General features: G+C 41.0%; 1 protein-coding gene across 1 annotated transcript in view; it reads left to right on the forward strand.

Annotated features, from left to right (window-relative positions):
* The window catches only part of LOC107118833 (echinoderm microtubule-associated protein-like 6), a 159,828-nt gene that overhangs the window by 81,202 nt on the left and 63,933 nt on the right, over positions 1-14,693 (forward strand). Inside the window, exon 3 of the mRNA XM_015421208.1 lies at positions 11,801-11,960. Coding sequence (XP_015276694.1) covers positions 11,801-11,960 — 160 coding nt within the window. The remainder of the gene's footprint in view (positions 1-11,800; positions 11,961-14,693) is intronic.

Raw genomic sequence — 14,693 nt, forward strand, 5'->3', positions numbered from 1 at the left:
GCAGTTTCCGGAAACTAGTACCTCCGAGGTACTAGTTTTTTGCTGCGCGGTTTCGGGAGGAAGCCTCGGTTGTGCCACAGAAGCGCTACGCTCCCCAGATGTGCTGGTGAGATCGCGCCCGGAAACTCCGCCTGTCTTCCGTATCTCTTGCGTGGCTAATGTTGCGTGTGACCGCAGCCCATGTTTATCTTATGTTTGTTACAATGGTTAATAATATTCAATGTTTTCCGTATGATATCTGTTATATTACGATTTGGCATAAAGCCCGCTTGATCTTTATGTATGTATTGAGTTATAATTCTATTTAATCTTGATGCCATAATTGTAGAAAATTTTTTGAAATCGTGGTTCAGTATCGAAATGGGCCTATAGGAGGTAGGCAAAGTAGGGTCCTTACCGTCTTTTGGGATGACTATTACTTTAGCCATACTCCATGTCTGTGGCATTACTCCTGACTGTAATATTCCATTTAGGGTAGTTAAGAGATGTTCTTCCAAATCTGAGTAAAATTTTTTATAAAATTCTATCGGCAAGCCATCGAGTCCTGGTGCCTTGTTTAGTTTCATTCTTTTTAGAGCTTGTCGAACTTCCTCCGCTGAAATTGAGCTATCTAAATATTCCTTATGTTCTTGTGTTAATTTATTTTGATAGTTAGTGTCTCGTAAGAATTGTTTAATAATTGTAGTGTTAGGGTGTGTAGATGAATATAGTTGTTTGTAAAAAGAATTAAAAACCTTACTTATGTCTTCTGTTGTTGAATAAGTTTTGCCATCCTTATCCCTAATTGAGCCAATGAGTTTGTTTGAAAGTAAGTTAGAGACTCTATATTTAAGTAGCTTTATGGATTTAGGATTTTTTACCACATACTTTTGTTTTAAATACATTAACTGTTTTTGTATTTTCGAGGTTTCCAAAAGCTCAAGTTTTTTCCTCTCTAAATTCAATTTTTTAGGTGCTTTTTACCACCATATCTCATGTGTTTCAGTTCTAAGTTTTTAATGTTTTCCTGCAGCTCCTGTATAATTTTATTCCTTTGTTTCTTTATTGTTGACAAGAGAGCTATAAGTTGGCCTCTCAGGACTGCTTTAAAAGCATCCCATATATTAATTGTGGAGGCTTCACAGTTTGCATTAAATTTAAAATATTCTATGATATATTTTTTGATTTCTGTACAATTGACTTCATTCTGTAATAAAAGAGAATTAAAAGACCACGTTGGTACTTGTTTTTTTATATCTTTTGGAAGGAAGGTACAGGTTACCCAAGAATGATCCGAAATAGTACTGGAGCCAATCTCTGCTGATTGAATTTGGTTCATAAAAGAGGTAGTAGTGAGTAGGTAGTCAATTCTAGAGTAAACATTGTGCCTATGTGAAAAAAAGGTAAATTGTTTCTCATCTGGATTGCATTGTCTCCATATGTCTTTTAAATTGTTTGTTTCTAGAATTTTTTCCATTTCAGTTTTCCTAGGCTTTTTTTGCTTCTCTCCTTTTTTTTGAGTTTTATCCCTATTGGGATTATTTATGAGGTTCAAGTCTCCACCAATTAAAACTTCACCTTGTTTAAATTCCATTAAAGTTTTTAAGGTTGATTTCAAAAATTGAGCTTGGTTTAGATTTGGGGCGTAGATTGAAGCAATTGTTAAGGCCGTGTTTTCTAGGGTGCCTTTAATAAAAATAAAGCGACCCCTAGGGTCTTTCAAGCTTTGGTGGCACTGAAAAGGAAAATCTTTAGAGAGAACAATTGCTGTTCCCCTAGACTTCGAAGATCCTGGAGCAAGGAATTGCTGCGTGAAGCATTTATTTTTAAAGATTGGTCCATCAGTTAATTTTACATGTGTTTCTTGTAAACAACATATGTTAACACGTTTTTTAGCCCAAAAATTAGAAGCTCTTTTCAATTTTATCTTGTTGTTCAAGCCTCCTGCATTCCAGGTGGCAAACTGGTATCCTTGAGACATATTGCCTTGTATACAAGGAAAAAAGTGATCAATAAAATAAAATATACAAAACTATTTAAATACTATTAAACTTCTCCTCCCTCTCCAATCTCAATAACACTCTAACTTGGAAAACGTAAAAAAAAAACCCAGTTATATGGGGTAAAGTCTAGAAGGGCAGGAGCCAAAGAAAAGGCTTTGGCACCTGTCCTAAGGGGCAGTATCTTGCAGCCACCCCACTAGAAATTTTCCGGGGGTCTGTAGTGGTTAAAAGGTGTTCGATTATCTACATATCCTCCCTTGACCCTGCCTATATGTAGGTTTAAAATCAAAATGGCGATTCATAAAAAACCCCATTTTCCCTCCAGACTTAAAATAGGTTCTGTCTCCAGCCACGAAGCAGGAGTAACAACCTCCATGAGTTTATCTATCATTCTATTGTCATTTATATGAATTAACTCAATATAAAGGCTTTTATATAAAATTAACAGTGTCTATTTATTTAATGAACTAAAAATAGTTTTATCATAGCATATATATTACTTCATATATTGCACAATAAATAAATCAACTAAAATAACTGAAATTAAATTCCTAACATATTTCTTCATACATTAGCAGTACAAAAAAACCCCTCTAAAAATATAAATAAAAAAGTTCTTACAATATATTGCTTCATATATTAGTCCCTTACAAACATATAAAATTATTTTTGGTTTTTATAACTTAAAAAAGCATATAAAAAGAATAATAATACCATCATTACTTAACCATATCACTTAATGCACTCTTAATACTTCTCTCTTTATATCCATAGTATAATATTTTATAAGACATATTTCTTCATATGTATTACTTTTACTAAAAATAAATAAAATAATCACCACTATATATTTCTGCATATATGCGGTTTAAATACACTTAAAGTCTAAAAATAAATAACATATTTCTTTTACTAAAATTAAATAAAATAATCACCACTATATATTTCTGCATATATGCGGTTTAAATACACTTAAAGTCTAAAAATAAATAACATATTACTTTTACTAAAATTAAATAAAATAATCACCACTATATATTTCTGCATATATGTGGTTTAAATGAACTTAAAATCTAAAAAATACTCAAAGTCAAAGAAATACAAAAAATGTTCATCATATCTCTCAATACGGTTACAAGGTTTAACAAAACTATACTTACAAGGTTTAACAAAACTATGCTGGGTTGTGACGCAGTTTCAAATTGACTGTGCCATTAAAAGTTCACTGGTTACTCACTGTTCGCCTCGTGGCCGGTACAAAGTACAATGCTTGGTATAATGTAGAAGGGTTACAGTTCTCAAGTGTTCAAAATCTTCCTTTCTTCTTCCTCTGTTAAGTTGATGTTTAAGTTCTTTAGTAGAGCAATTCCTGAGACAGCGTCTGTAGCTTGCAGTAGGGTTCCGTTTCTATACACTTGAATGGCAGACGCCGCACTCCATCTGAATCTGACTCGAGCTTCAAAAAGCTTTGTTGCTCTTGATTTTAACGATCTTCTTTTGTCCAGAGCTTCAGTAGATAGGTCCAATAAAACTAGCACTTTAGTGCCCTCAAAATCCAGAGAACCCTTTTTTCTGGCTTCATTAAGAATCTTTGTTCTGGTAGATGGGTATAGAAATTGCACCAGCACATCTCTTGGACGGTTAGGTTTAGCAAGCACCAAGGGACCTAGGTGGTGCGCTTTTAGTAGAGTAGGCAACTTGCCTTGCTCTAATTTTAAAATTTTAGCTAGCCATTCTACAAGCGTTGGGAGGAGGTTATTACCTTGGTTGATGTCCTCTTTCAAGCCCCGGAATTTCAGGTTAAGAAGACGCCATTTATTCTCCAAGGCATTCAGTCTGGCTGCTGTTTGCTGCCCTTTTTCCTGAAGAGTCTTTAAGTTCTCCTGAATGGTTTGCGTTAGAGTAGCGTTGTCTTCCACCTGTTTGTTTGTATCTGCTAAATCTTTTTTAACGTCTGTTAATTGCGTTTGAAGTGGGAGTAAAAGTTCAGCCACACTTGTTGACAGGGACTGCAGTAAATCAGTCTTAAGTTCCTTGAAGTCACTTCGAGTTATTGGAGTCTGGTCATCGGCTTCTCGGCTTCTGGGGCTCTGAGAAACACTCCCCGGCGCCATGTTGTCTTCCTCAGGGGAGCTGACTGCCAGATCCCGTTGCGCCGAGTCTCGAGTAAAATATGTTGAGACTGTGAAGTTCTGTAAAGGGTTTTTCGCTGTTTTGTTTTTGTAAGATTTTCCCATTATTTATCCGGCTCGGAGGTAGATTTTATCGCCAGTTTTCGTTGTTTTTAGGCAGGGTGAGGCGGGAGCTCTGGAGGATGCGACCGTTCACATCGACGACGCTCCGCCCCCCCGATCCAAGCCATAGTTTGAATGCAAATCAGAATTGGAAATCATGGTTTGGTCATGATTTATAATTATGATTGTGTGGGCAAACAACTCATAGTTTGCCTAATTATGGATGTACTGGCAAGTTATGGTTCCCTGAGAGAGGAAGGGCATGAGAGGTCAGGAAGTGGAAATGAAGTGAGTGGAAGAGAAGGAAGCTTGGATATGAATGGCAAAATATGGTTTGTTATTAGATGTGAAGTTAATACTTTATTCTGTCATTTCATTATGCTTATTGTTAGCTAGAAAGGCAATGAGTAGATTAATTTACATGCTGATTTAGGATCTTGTCAGTCTAATGAAGCCAGCATGTAAAAGCCTTGCCTTTGATTGGTAAGGGATCAATGAGTATATTGTATTGAACAAGAAGACTTTCCATTAGTTGACAACACAAAGCTGCACAATAGTAGATGATGATGATCATAATTTTGACAATCTGACTGAACAGTTTGTTCGATGGCATTCCCTGTTTGACATTTGAGGAACCATTTAAGTAGATCATAGCAAATCTCAAAATGGGATGTTAAATAAGAAATTACATGTGCTAGGTCTCCACTGTTGTTTCTGCAATTGAAAATATACTTTGGAGACATCTATGCTCCTCCTAGGTGGTTATTGTTACCATTCTGTGTGGTTACTGAATGAATCAGAGCTTCTGCTGAGGCTGATATATGTTTCCACTTGGAGTTCTTTGTCGGGAACATAAAGAAAGGGGTAAAATAAGTGGCATCCCAGCACTTCTATTCATAAGTAGTGCTTTCAGCATGTGAATCCTTTTCTTTCATTGCAGCTAAGCAAGCTTGTCATATGGCGTATTTTACAGAATCTGATCTGCAGCCTTTCTTTTTCAACAGAACTTTAGAAATATATACTTTTGATCCCAATGAAGATAAATAGTAGTCTTCACTGAACCATTCTGCATCAGTAAACATGAATTTCCACCATTAATCCTTTAAAAATCTTTCCTGCAAAATTTTCAAAAGTATAAGTATAAAAGTATTCTAGCATAGTATATTATTATTATTATTATTATTATTATTACATTACATTTCTATACCGCTCCTTCCCGGAGGCTCGGAGCGGTTTACACACATACATTTATACATTATATCTGGCATGAATCATCCCTGATCTTGCAACATAACTAATTCCAGCATGATCACATGTGGATATTGTGCATGCTGCTGAATATGATTAAACATGTACTGGGGCAACCCTGTGAATATACAGTGTGCAATCCTAAACAGAGTTACACTTTTCTTAGCCCACTGGCAGTGTTCCCTCTAAGCTGAGTTGGTGTGAGCTCGCTCACAGTTTTTTAGCCTCTGGCTCACACTTTTTTGTCTCAGCTCAGCAAGGACGGCTCCAGAGCAAATTGATTTATGCAGTAGGCCAATCACTGGCTCACAACTATAATGCCCGTAGCTCACAAGGTAGAATTTTTGCTCACAAGACTCCACATCTTAGAGGGAACATTGCGCCACTGGCATCAAGGGGCTTAAGGGCCAACCTACTAGTCATAAACACAGAAAAACTTTGGCCAAATTTAACATTCTATCCTCTGCACTTTTGGAAGGGAGATGTCATGGACGTTAACTACAGCCTTATTTACTTTATACAAATACCCTCCTAAACAGTCCAGTTTTTCACATTCTGTGGAATGACAGGAGAATACAACCCAGGGGAGGCTTACAGCCCTATGTGATAGTCTCAGGAGGTTGGTAGTATATCAAGTAGTACAGTGGATTTTGTTTTAATTCATTGATTATGAAGGTTGATTCACTTCAGGTCCGTTCAGATGGCTCTTTAGATCTGTGCCAGGCACAAGTGCCTGGCAGATTTAATGTCCAGACAAAAACATCTGGGAAACGTCCCTGTTCCGTGGGCATCCCATTTTGCCATGCTTCGAAGCCGTACTTAGAGTTTTCAGGTCCCGATGGGACAACCGCGGACTTTCACCTGTCTGATCGTTCCACCAGTGCACAATCCTCCCGTCAGGGTGGTCTGACGTCAGACCATCCTGAGCGGGCATGATTTTTAAAAAATCACTTCTCAATATGCGCTTAATGCATTTAAAAACGAGGCTGCAGAACCCCGATCCAGCGCCACGAACACTTCAATGTTTTGAATGACCTGTGAGTTTAAGGACGATTGGTTAATGGGATGGGAGCTGGAGGGAGGATGGGTCTTTCGACATGCAAAACAGTCCCTCCAGTGAGCATGATTTCAATGGCAAGGGGGATGGCCGGGACTCGTTTAGTCCAGCCCTGCAAGCATGGGTCAGAACAGAAAATGAAAGAAGGATTTGGTCGTGCTTGGGCTGTCCTGTTGGTCGGAATTACGGCTACGCGTCCCTCACACGGTGCTTTGAATGTTTGATTCTGCACACGCGCTGATCTACAAGGACGTGCGATCACGCTTATGTGCCTGTGCAAAAAGTTTTAAAAAAAAACCCATTGTGTGCGCCTCCTTCAGTGGACGCCGTCTAGACAATCCACAGCAGAAGCAGCGCGCGGTAAGGCGATTCCCCCGGGGGATGTCTTGTTGTGCGAGGACGGATTTAAAAGATTGGGATCAAATTTGAGCCAGCATAATGGCGGGATTAGCTGCCCGTCTGAATGCACCCTTCCTGTCTTTGCTCCTGCATTTGAAGATATATTGGAAATATATCAGTAGCAAAAACAAAACTGTATACATTCCCATATTCCTATAAGTAGAATTCTAGAAAGATGAGAGATTCTGGCCAAGAGACAGAGTACTGCAACAGAAATTGTGGAGGTGGTAAGTGTTTGCCATCTGGCACAGACCCTTCCTCCACCAGATTCATTAATAACTCTAGTATAGTATTCAGTCAGACTCTGCTGGCTGGAACACATGACTGACATATTTAATTATTCTAAATGAAGAATGAGTGAGCCAGATTTTTCCTTGGATACAGAAATCATGAGCATTGTTTTTTGGAAGATAAAAAAACCACTATCCCTAATAACTAAACTTCATTTCATTATTAAAAGATGACAGAACTTGTGCCAAGACCTTGCCTTGTAGGTGATTCATCAAGCAGGTTGTGGATCAAAGCAACAATTTGATGACATTCTTGCAAACTCGTTAGTCTTTGGACTTTTAGTACATTGCAGTCTGATGCACTGCTAACTTTTTGACAGCTACGTTGAACGCATGTAGCTGCTGTGGCTGGATGCAGAAGTAAGAGGAACATCGAGGCTCTTTCTGTTGTCTGAGGCAGTGGTTCTCAACTGGTGGTACACAAACCACCAGCGAGACACAGAAATACTTCTGGTGGGATGCAGGGTTTTCATAGCAATTACTAAGAATTTTCTGTCCCTCAGTCCCCATGTTCATCTGCAAAGGTGATGTGCTATCCCCTGCAAACCATACCGGCTATGGATTATTCATGCTAGTAGTAACCTTGGACATTCAGTGTTTATCCTAATCCCCCATTCTCCCTGCCCACCAGCAAGTGTCTTTGCTGTGCTGCTTCCTGCTGACCCTGCCTGCCAGGGATTGTCCATGTACTTTTACAATTTTTATGTGCTTAAAGCTTACGATAAATTATAAATATACCAACAGAATTACTGTTATGTCCTTGGAAAAAGTGGGCTTTTTGTTTCAATCACACTGGGGCCCACATGGTAGAGTGATTGATGAGATGTTAGTATTGGGATATTTGGTTAATATAGGCCCCTGCCACACGGCAGGGAAAACACGAGGCGAAGCGCGGCTAAAGAGAGCCGCATCAAAAAAGATACGCGCGGGCGGGATCCCACGGATCCCGTGCACTGTGCGCCGTTGCTCCCCGGCACGATCACATGCCGGGGAGGAAGTGTGGGAGGCAAGGGGGAGGCTGCCGAACTGCGCATGCTCAAGCATGCGCAGTTTTGGACGGAGGCCGGGATGTGCCGCTGCAACGACGCGCAGCCGATCCCACGGCCAGTTTGAGCCGCTCCACTTCGCATGAACCACCCAGGTAGGTGGTTCTTTTTAGAGCGGGTTTTCACGCAGAAGAGACAGATCGGGGACGGACAGGCAACGATTCCCAGATGTTGCCGTGGGATCGCGCCCGTTTGATCCGCCCCCGTTCTGTCTTGCTCCCGGACCAAAACCCCTCGTATGAACGGGGCCATAGCAGAGTTTTCCCAGTCAAAGAAGCATAATATTTAGTGTGGTAAACAAATCTCTTTAAGAAGTAAAACTTACATTTATTCAAATAGATTCAACTCACATTCAGGTAGCCAGCTATAGGGTTGCCAGGTCCATCCTGGCAACTGGCGGAGGATGGGGGAATGTACAAGGAGAAAGAGAAAGGTCTAGGCCTAGTCACCAATGTTGCACAGGAAGCGATGTCATCACACCAGTGACATCTGGGCTATGCTCTGTTATTTGGGCAAAATTGTATGGTAAAACTGACTTCTATCATAGAGTTTTTGCCCAAATACCAGAGCATCACCTAGACATTGCTGGCGTGATTACACCACTTCCTGTATGATGCTGGCGACGAGGCCTAGGCCACCTCCTTTCTTCTGGTAAGTCCCCCCCAGCCACTCAGCTGATTGGGTAGGGCCTGGTGGCGGGGGACCCCTGCCTCCACCAGGAGGTCTGGCAATCCTAGCTATCACATTTTGGTAGTCAGCTATTACAAATAGCCAGCTAAATCAGGTATCATGTATATGGAAATATGAGGACATTGTTTCTACAGGAGGGACCTATAGAGACATGTAACTCCATGCAGTGTCATGCAGAGAATGGGGGAGAACAAAGGACACACAGAGAGAGGAGGGGTCAGAGGGCAGCTCCCAGTTTAAGACAAAGAGAGAAAGATCCAGTTCAAGGAGATAATACTTATACACACTTACAGTGATGTAGGCCCCCCCCCCCCACAATGTCCAGGCATGCGGAGTTGCTTACTCCAAAAGTTAGATATGACAGGCTGAGAACCACTAGCCTTAGGCATGTTCTGTCATAGTCCAGGCTCAGGGTTTTTGTTGGATGCCCCATGCCTCTGGAACAGCCTCCTGAAAGAGATGGAGGGTTCCTACACTCCTGGCTTTCCAGCAAGGCTGCCAAACTATTCCAGAGAGCTCTGGGGTGGGGACAGCTTGAGCCTGGGCAATATCCCATTGGATGGGGCATAAGTTGTTTTTAGTTTTCTTTTTAATATTTTTATTGTTTGTTTTATCAGATTTTGTTTTGTTTTTACATTGCTATTATCTACATCTGATCCAAGGATGCCCAGGAGAAAGGCAGGTATATAAATATTTTAAATACTAAACTAGGATACAGGAGATTCAGATTTGAATCCTCACTTTCCTGTGAAAACTTGCTGGGTGACATTGGGTGAGTTACATATTCCAAGTCTAACCTACTGTTATGTATTGGGACTGAAACATTCCAGAACTGTTCTACCTGAGACGGGCTGAGGTTGGAGCCCAAGAACAATAGCCCACCAGGACTCCTGAAGTAACCAATCAAGAAGTAATGTTATGTAAATAGCCTATCCTTGGGAATGGGGTGCGTTTGGGTGTGGTTTTTGCATGCTATTTCACAGGGCTGCTGCCCGGGGGTTTCCAGTCTTGTTCTTGCTGAAATCATTAATAAAGTAGAGCTGATCACTAGACTTGGGGTCTGCTCATTCATGGAATCCACGATTTAACACCTATCTCAGAGGGCTGTTGTGAGGATAAAATGGAGGAGAGGAGAATGCTTTGGGCTCCACTGGGACAAAGGTGGGATATAAATGAAGTAAGATACATTCTTCCAGGCCTAGTTTTTCAGGGCAAAGGACCTCTCCACAGCTAAAATCACATGTGTTTTGACCACTGCCATGTTGGTCTTCCTCAGGCACTGTACTGTTGAAACCCTCTGATCACTCTCCTTGGTTCAGCCAAGAAACATTGTAAAAGCTAGAGTGTACATATCCCTTACACTTTTGCAGCATGCTTGGTGGAACTTGGAAGTATTCCCGAGTGGGTCTTTGGCTGGGTTTGTCTGCACATAAGAACATAAGAAGAGCCCAGCTGGTCCATCTGGTTCAGCATCCGGTTTCACACAGTGGCTCACCAGTTGCCCTGGAAGGCAAAAAAACAGAGCACAGAAGCCAAGGCCCTCTACGGGAGTGCCTCTCTTGGTATGTCCCCCAAAGTGCTCTACACTCAGATCAAAACCTTCTCATGATCCCTGGCTAGGATTGACAAGTGTGAATTTAGCCGCAGCGGGGGACTCCTGGCTGGCGGCTGGAGCGTGCCGCATCCACGTCGCCTGGAAGTGACGCGGGCACGCTGGGGGTGGGGCCACGACCATTCGAGGGAAAACCATAGAGTTTCCCTCGAATGATAGTATCCCTGCCCCAACATGCCTGATGCAATGATGTCATTTCCGGGTGACGTCATCACGGCGTGCACGCTTTGCGCGCACACCAAAGAGCTCCCAGAGAGGGCCGGGGCTCCCCCTGCTGCAGCCAAGGTAGGACTTGGCAACCCTATTCCCCACTCCTCCACTTACAGCTTCTGGATGACCTTGGGCTGTCCTGGAAAGGGCAGTTCTTGAAAGAGCTCTCTCAGCCCCACCTACCTCACAGGGTGTCTGTTGTGGGGAGGGGGAGGGGAAGGAGTTTGTAAGCCACTCTGAGACTCCGAGCAAAGGGCAGGGTATAAATCCAATCTCTTCTTCTTCTTAATTCAAAATCTTTTAAGTGGACAGTAATAGTTTTGAAGTGGCAGTACTCTGGTTTTATCCACCCTACTAAACAATGGTTGTTTTATTTGGAAAATTGTGCAATTAACCAGATCTACTGAATTTGTACAGATAATAAAGAAGAAAAATGGTAAAGCATTGCTTACTTTTTACTGATTTCAGTTCAGCCGTGATTTAGATAATTTGGCTCTTTTTTCTTTAACTCATTTTGGACTTTAAGCTTTTTGAGGTATTTGTTGTATATTTTCCATCTAATTGTTTATTCTATATTGTCTTTCATGTTGACTTCAACATGTACTGGAATGCATTTATTTTCATAACATTAAAATAATTAAAATGTGTGTGCTGTAGTATCAAGGCCCTTCTAATGTAATAGGAAGGCCAAGATGGCAGATGTTGACAATATACGTGGGTAAGAAATGCAGCGCTGAGCTGAGCTTAATAATGGCAAGTCAGCCTCAGTTTCCCAGCTGTAATGTGGGAATATATAACCTACCTTATTGAGTTGTAGTAAGTATTAATAAACTAAGGACTATAAAGGACTACGTCAATTTTATTTTAAATTATGGTGAATCCATATGTTAATGAAATTAACTTGAACAGAAAAGAAAGAAAATGAAGAACTTTGCTGAAAATGTATAAATCTAAATATATGTTCATTTCTAATAAATTCATAATGTGCTACTAAATTGAATGACAAAACCTCTCTTTTGAACTGTTTTCCAGCCTGGCTCTGCACCCGGATAAAACCCTGGTTGCCACAGGGCAGGTTGGGAAGGACCCTTACATTTGCATCTGGGATTCTTATAATGTGCAGACTGTTTCTATCCTGAAAGATTCACATACCCATGGAGTTGCCTGCTTGGCTTTTGATTCAGATGGCCAGGTATGTATCTTTTTATTGTCATATTACACAAACATACATACATATATACATGTACATGCACACATCTTTCCCTTATTGGATTATTATTTTAAGACACACATAGCAGTTACTTGTTACTTCAAAGTATCACTTCAGCTGTGCAATTGGGGGGGTGTTCGTGTGTTTTCCCATCTTTCAGATTAAAGCAAAACCAAACTGTAATAGTGAAGGAATGAAAATGTAATAAATCGCAGGTAATCCTTCTTTCTCACCCTTTTCCCTGTTGCTTTGTTTAATCACGGACCCATCTACTAGCCTGTGCCATTTTATCTCTTTCCCTCTGAGATGCTGCTTTACTTAAGTAACTTCCACTATACAAAATTCAAAAAGCATGCTCTTATGGGCTGACATTTCCTATTTCATCTCATGCTTGATCATGATTAGGTGTGGTTTAGACTATTTATTTATTTTGCTTTCTCTCCACTGGGGGTCCAAAGTGACTTCCATCGTTCTCTCCTCCATTCTATCCTTACAGCAACCCTGTGTGGTAGCAAAGAATAGTTTGTTGTTACGTGAACAAGCCCATGAAATCCTTGGGCTTGTGCAGTGTCTGCTCCCTTTCTCACCCTCATGCACAACTCAATAATTAAAGCCTTTTGCATTCACAGCAAGCCTGGCTTCGTTGTAGTTGCCTGCCAATCACTGTTCTTCATCCTTTGTTGGGGTGAAGGGCAGAGAAAGAGACCACCTTGTTCTGCCTCAGGTAGCTGATGTAAAAAACAAGTTACAGTGTTTCTTCTGCCTCCTCTTCTTAGCACGTTTCCTTAACGCAAATTCTTCTTGTTTCTGCACTGAAACAGGCTTCTATCCCTTTAATCTTTGCTGAAGTAAACACAATGTTTCCTTCTACATTATTATGACAATGAACAAACTCAGTTCTGTTGTTCATCTCTGTCCTGAGCACCTGTCATATGTGGGCCCACAAGAGGGAAATTAAAGGCTAATCTGATTTATTTGCTTATCAGTGTATAGCTTTTTACAGGCCAGGAAATGAAAGAGGCAGCCTGCAGGGATAAATAATTCGAAGTGTATTCCATCTTGTGGTTCTGTATGTAGCTGGTAGGGTTGCCAGCCTCCAGGTGGCATCTGGAGATATCTCAGTATTACAATTTATCTCCAGGTGAACAATATCCGTTCCCCTGGAGAAAATTGACTTTATGGCATTATACCCTGCTGAGCCCCTTCCCCTCCCCAAACCCCACCCTTCCTAGGCTTACCCTCAAAATCTCCAGGTATTTCCCAACCCAGCGCTGGCAACCCTTTGCCTAAGAAGAGTTCAACAAGAATATTAAGAGGCAATGGTTGTTTGTCATCTGTAAGGGTACCCCTAAACTGCAGTTTATACTCTTTTAAGTAATTCCTCTTCCCAGGGATTATGGTGCTGTGACAAAGGAAGCTAAAATTCTTAACAGAAAATCCTCATTGATTTAACCAAAGTACTGTTCCCAGAACTCTTCAGGGATGCTGGGATGTTTTGTTTGTATAAAAGTCATACTAAATATGCTTTCCATGTTTCACTGAGAATTGTTGAAACGCCTGAGGGAAAATTCTGTTTTCTGAATTGTGTGAAGGGCTTCATTTTTCATTCTTCACCATCAGCAGTAAGGAAATGAATACATTATACGGAAGATTTAAGGTGCATGTGGGTCACAGACAGAGGCTAGTTGTGATGCATGGTGAAAAGAATATGAGAATAAATTGATACTATTCCTGCTTAAATCGATTTATGACAAAAAAACCCCACAACTTTTACACCCACTATATGGATAACAAGAAGATTTAAACAGCCTAGAGACAAGAGACCCTATTCAAGCCTGGATTTACATTGTTTAGAGGGGAGAGGGAAGTGACATTTGGGAGAATAGTTTCAACAGTAGCATCCTTAAACTGCATAACACAGATGAAATTTGACTGAGGAAATAAGATGAGATTCCTATCAAACTACTGGCCTGGATCCCATCTAAAACTTCCACATATGAAGACATTGCTTCCCTCCTCCCTCCTGCCCAAACTGCCTCCTGAAATATTGCTCCTGTGGGACTGTGGAGCAGCATGAAGGGGGAGCTGGAGGGATGGCACAGGAATGGGGGAGGAACCAATGAAAACTGGTGTTCCTTGCATATATGTGCAGACTGTGTCAATGGGATACGACCCTGTAAGTAGAACCATGCTCAGTCACCATTTGGCAATATTATTTCTAGCTTTTAGAGAAGCAGGAAAATAATTCCTTTACTACCATCTTTGTTCTTTGCTCAGCATTATAGTCTTTTGTGTGCATATATTCACTGCTATATTTTACCCTTATCCAGGATTCCTTCTTGAGCACCTTTTCACCTAGGGTAATTGTTTCAATTTCTGCCTCTGTAGTGGCATATGGTTTTGCCATATTGCCCCACTGAAATTGGCAGGGATAACTCTGCCAGAGAGCTGAGTTCTGATGAGCAAAGTCAATTAAGCTGATCCTGTTAATTTTGCATCACTGGTGGTTGGCAAAGCATTGAACAGCTTTAAAAGCACTGGAGTAGACAGTTTGCATGCTGGGGCTGACTGGAGTGCAATCTTTTCCAAAACTGAAAGGCAAGAGTTTGCTGCTCTCATGCAGAGCAGGGAGAGCCTTTATTAAAACAAAAAGCCCTGCATTTTGCTCAGATGAATGGTTCTGATGGCCTTACTGCCTTCTGTTTGGTTTTTACA

Source organism: Gekko japonicus, unplaced genomic scaffold (assembly GCF_001447785.1).
Source record: "Gekko japonicus isolate JY-2015 unplaced genomic scaffold, Gekko_japonicus_V1.1 scaffold261, whole genome shotgun sequence".
NCBI classification, from domain to species: Eukaryota; Metazoa; Chordata; class Lepidosauria; order Squamata; family Gekkonidae; genus Gekko; species Gekko japonicus.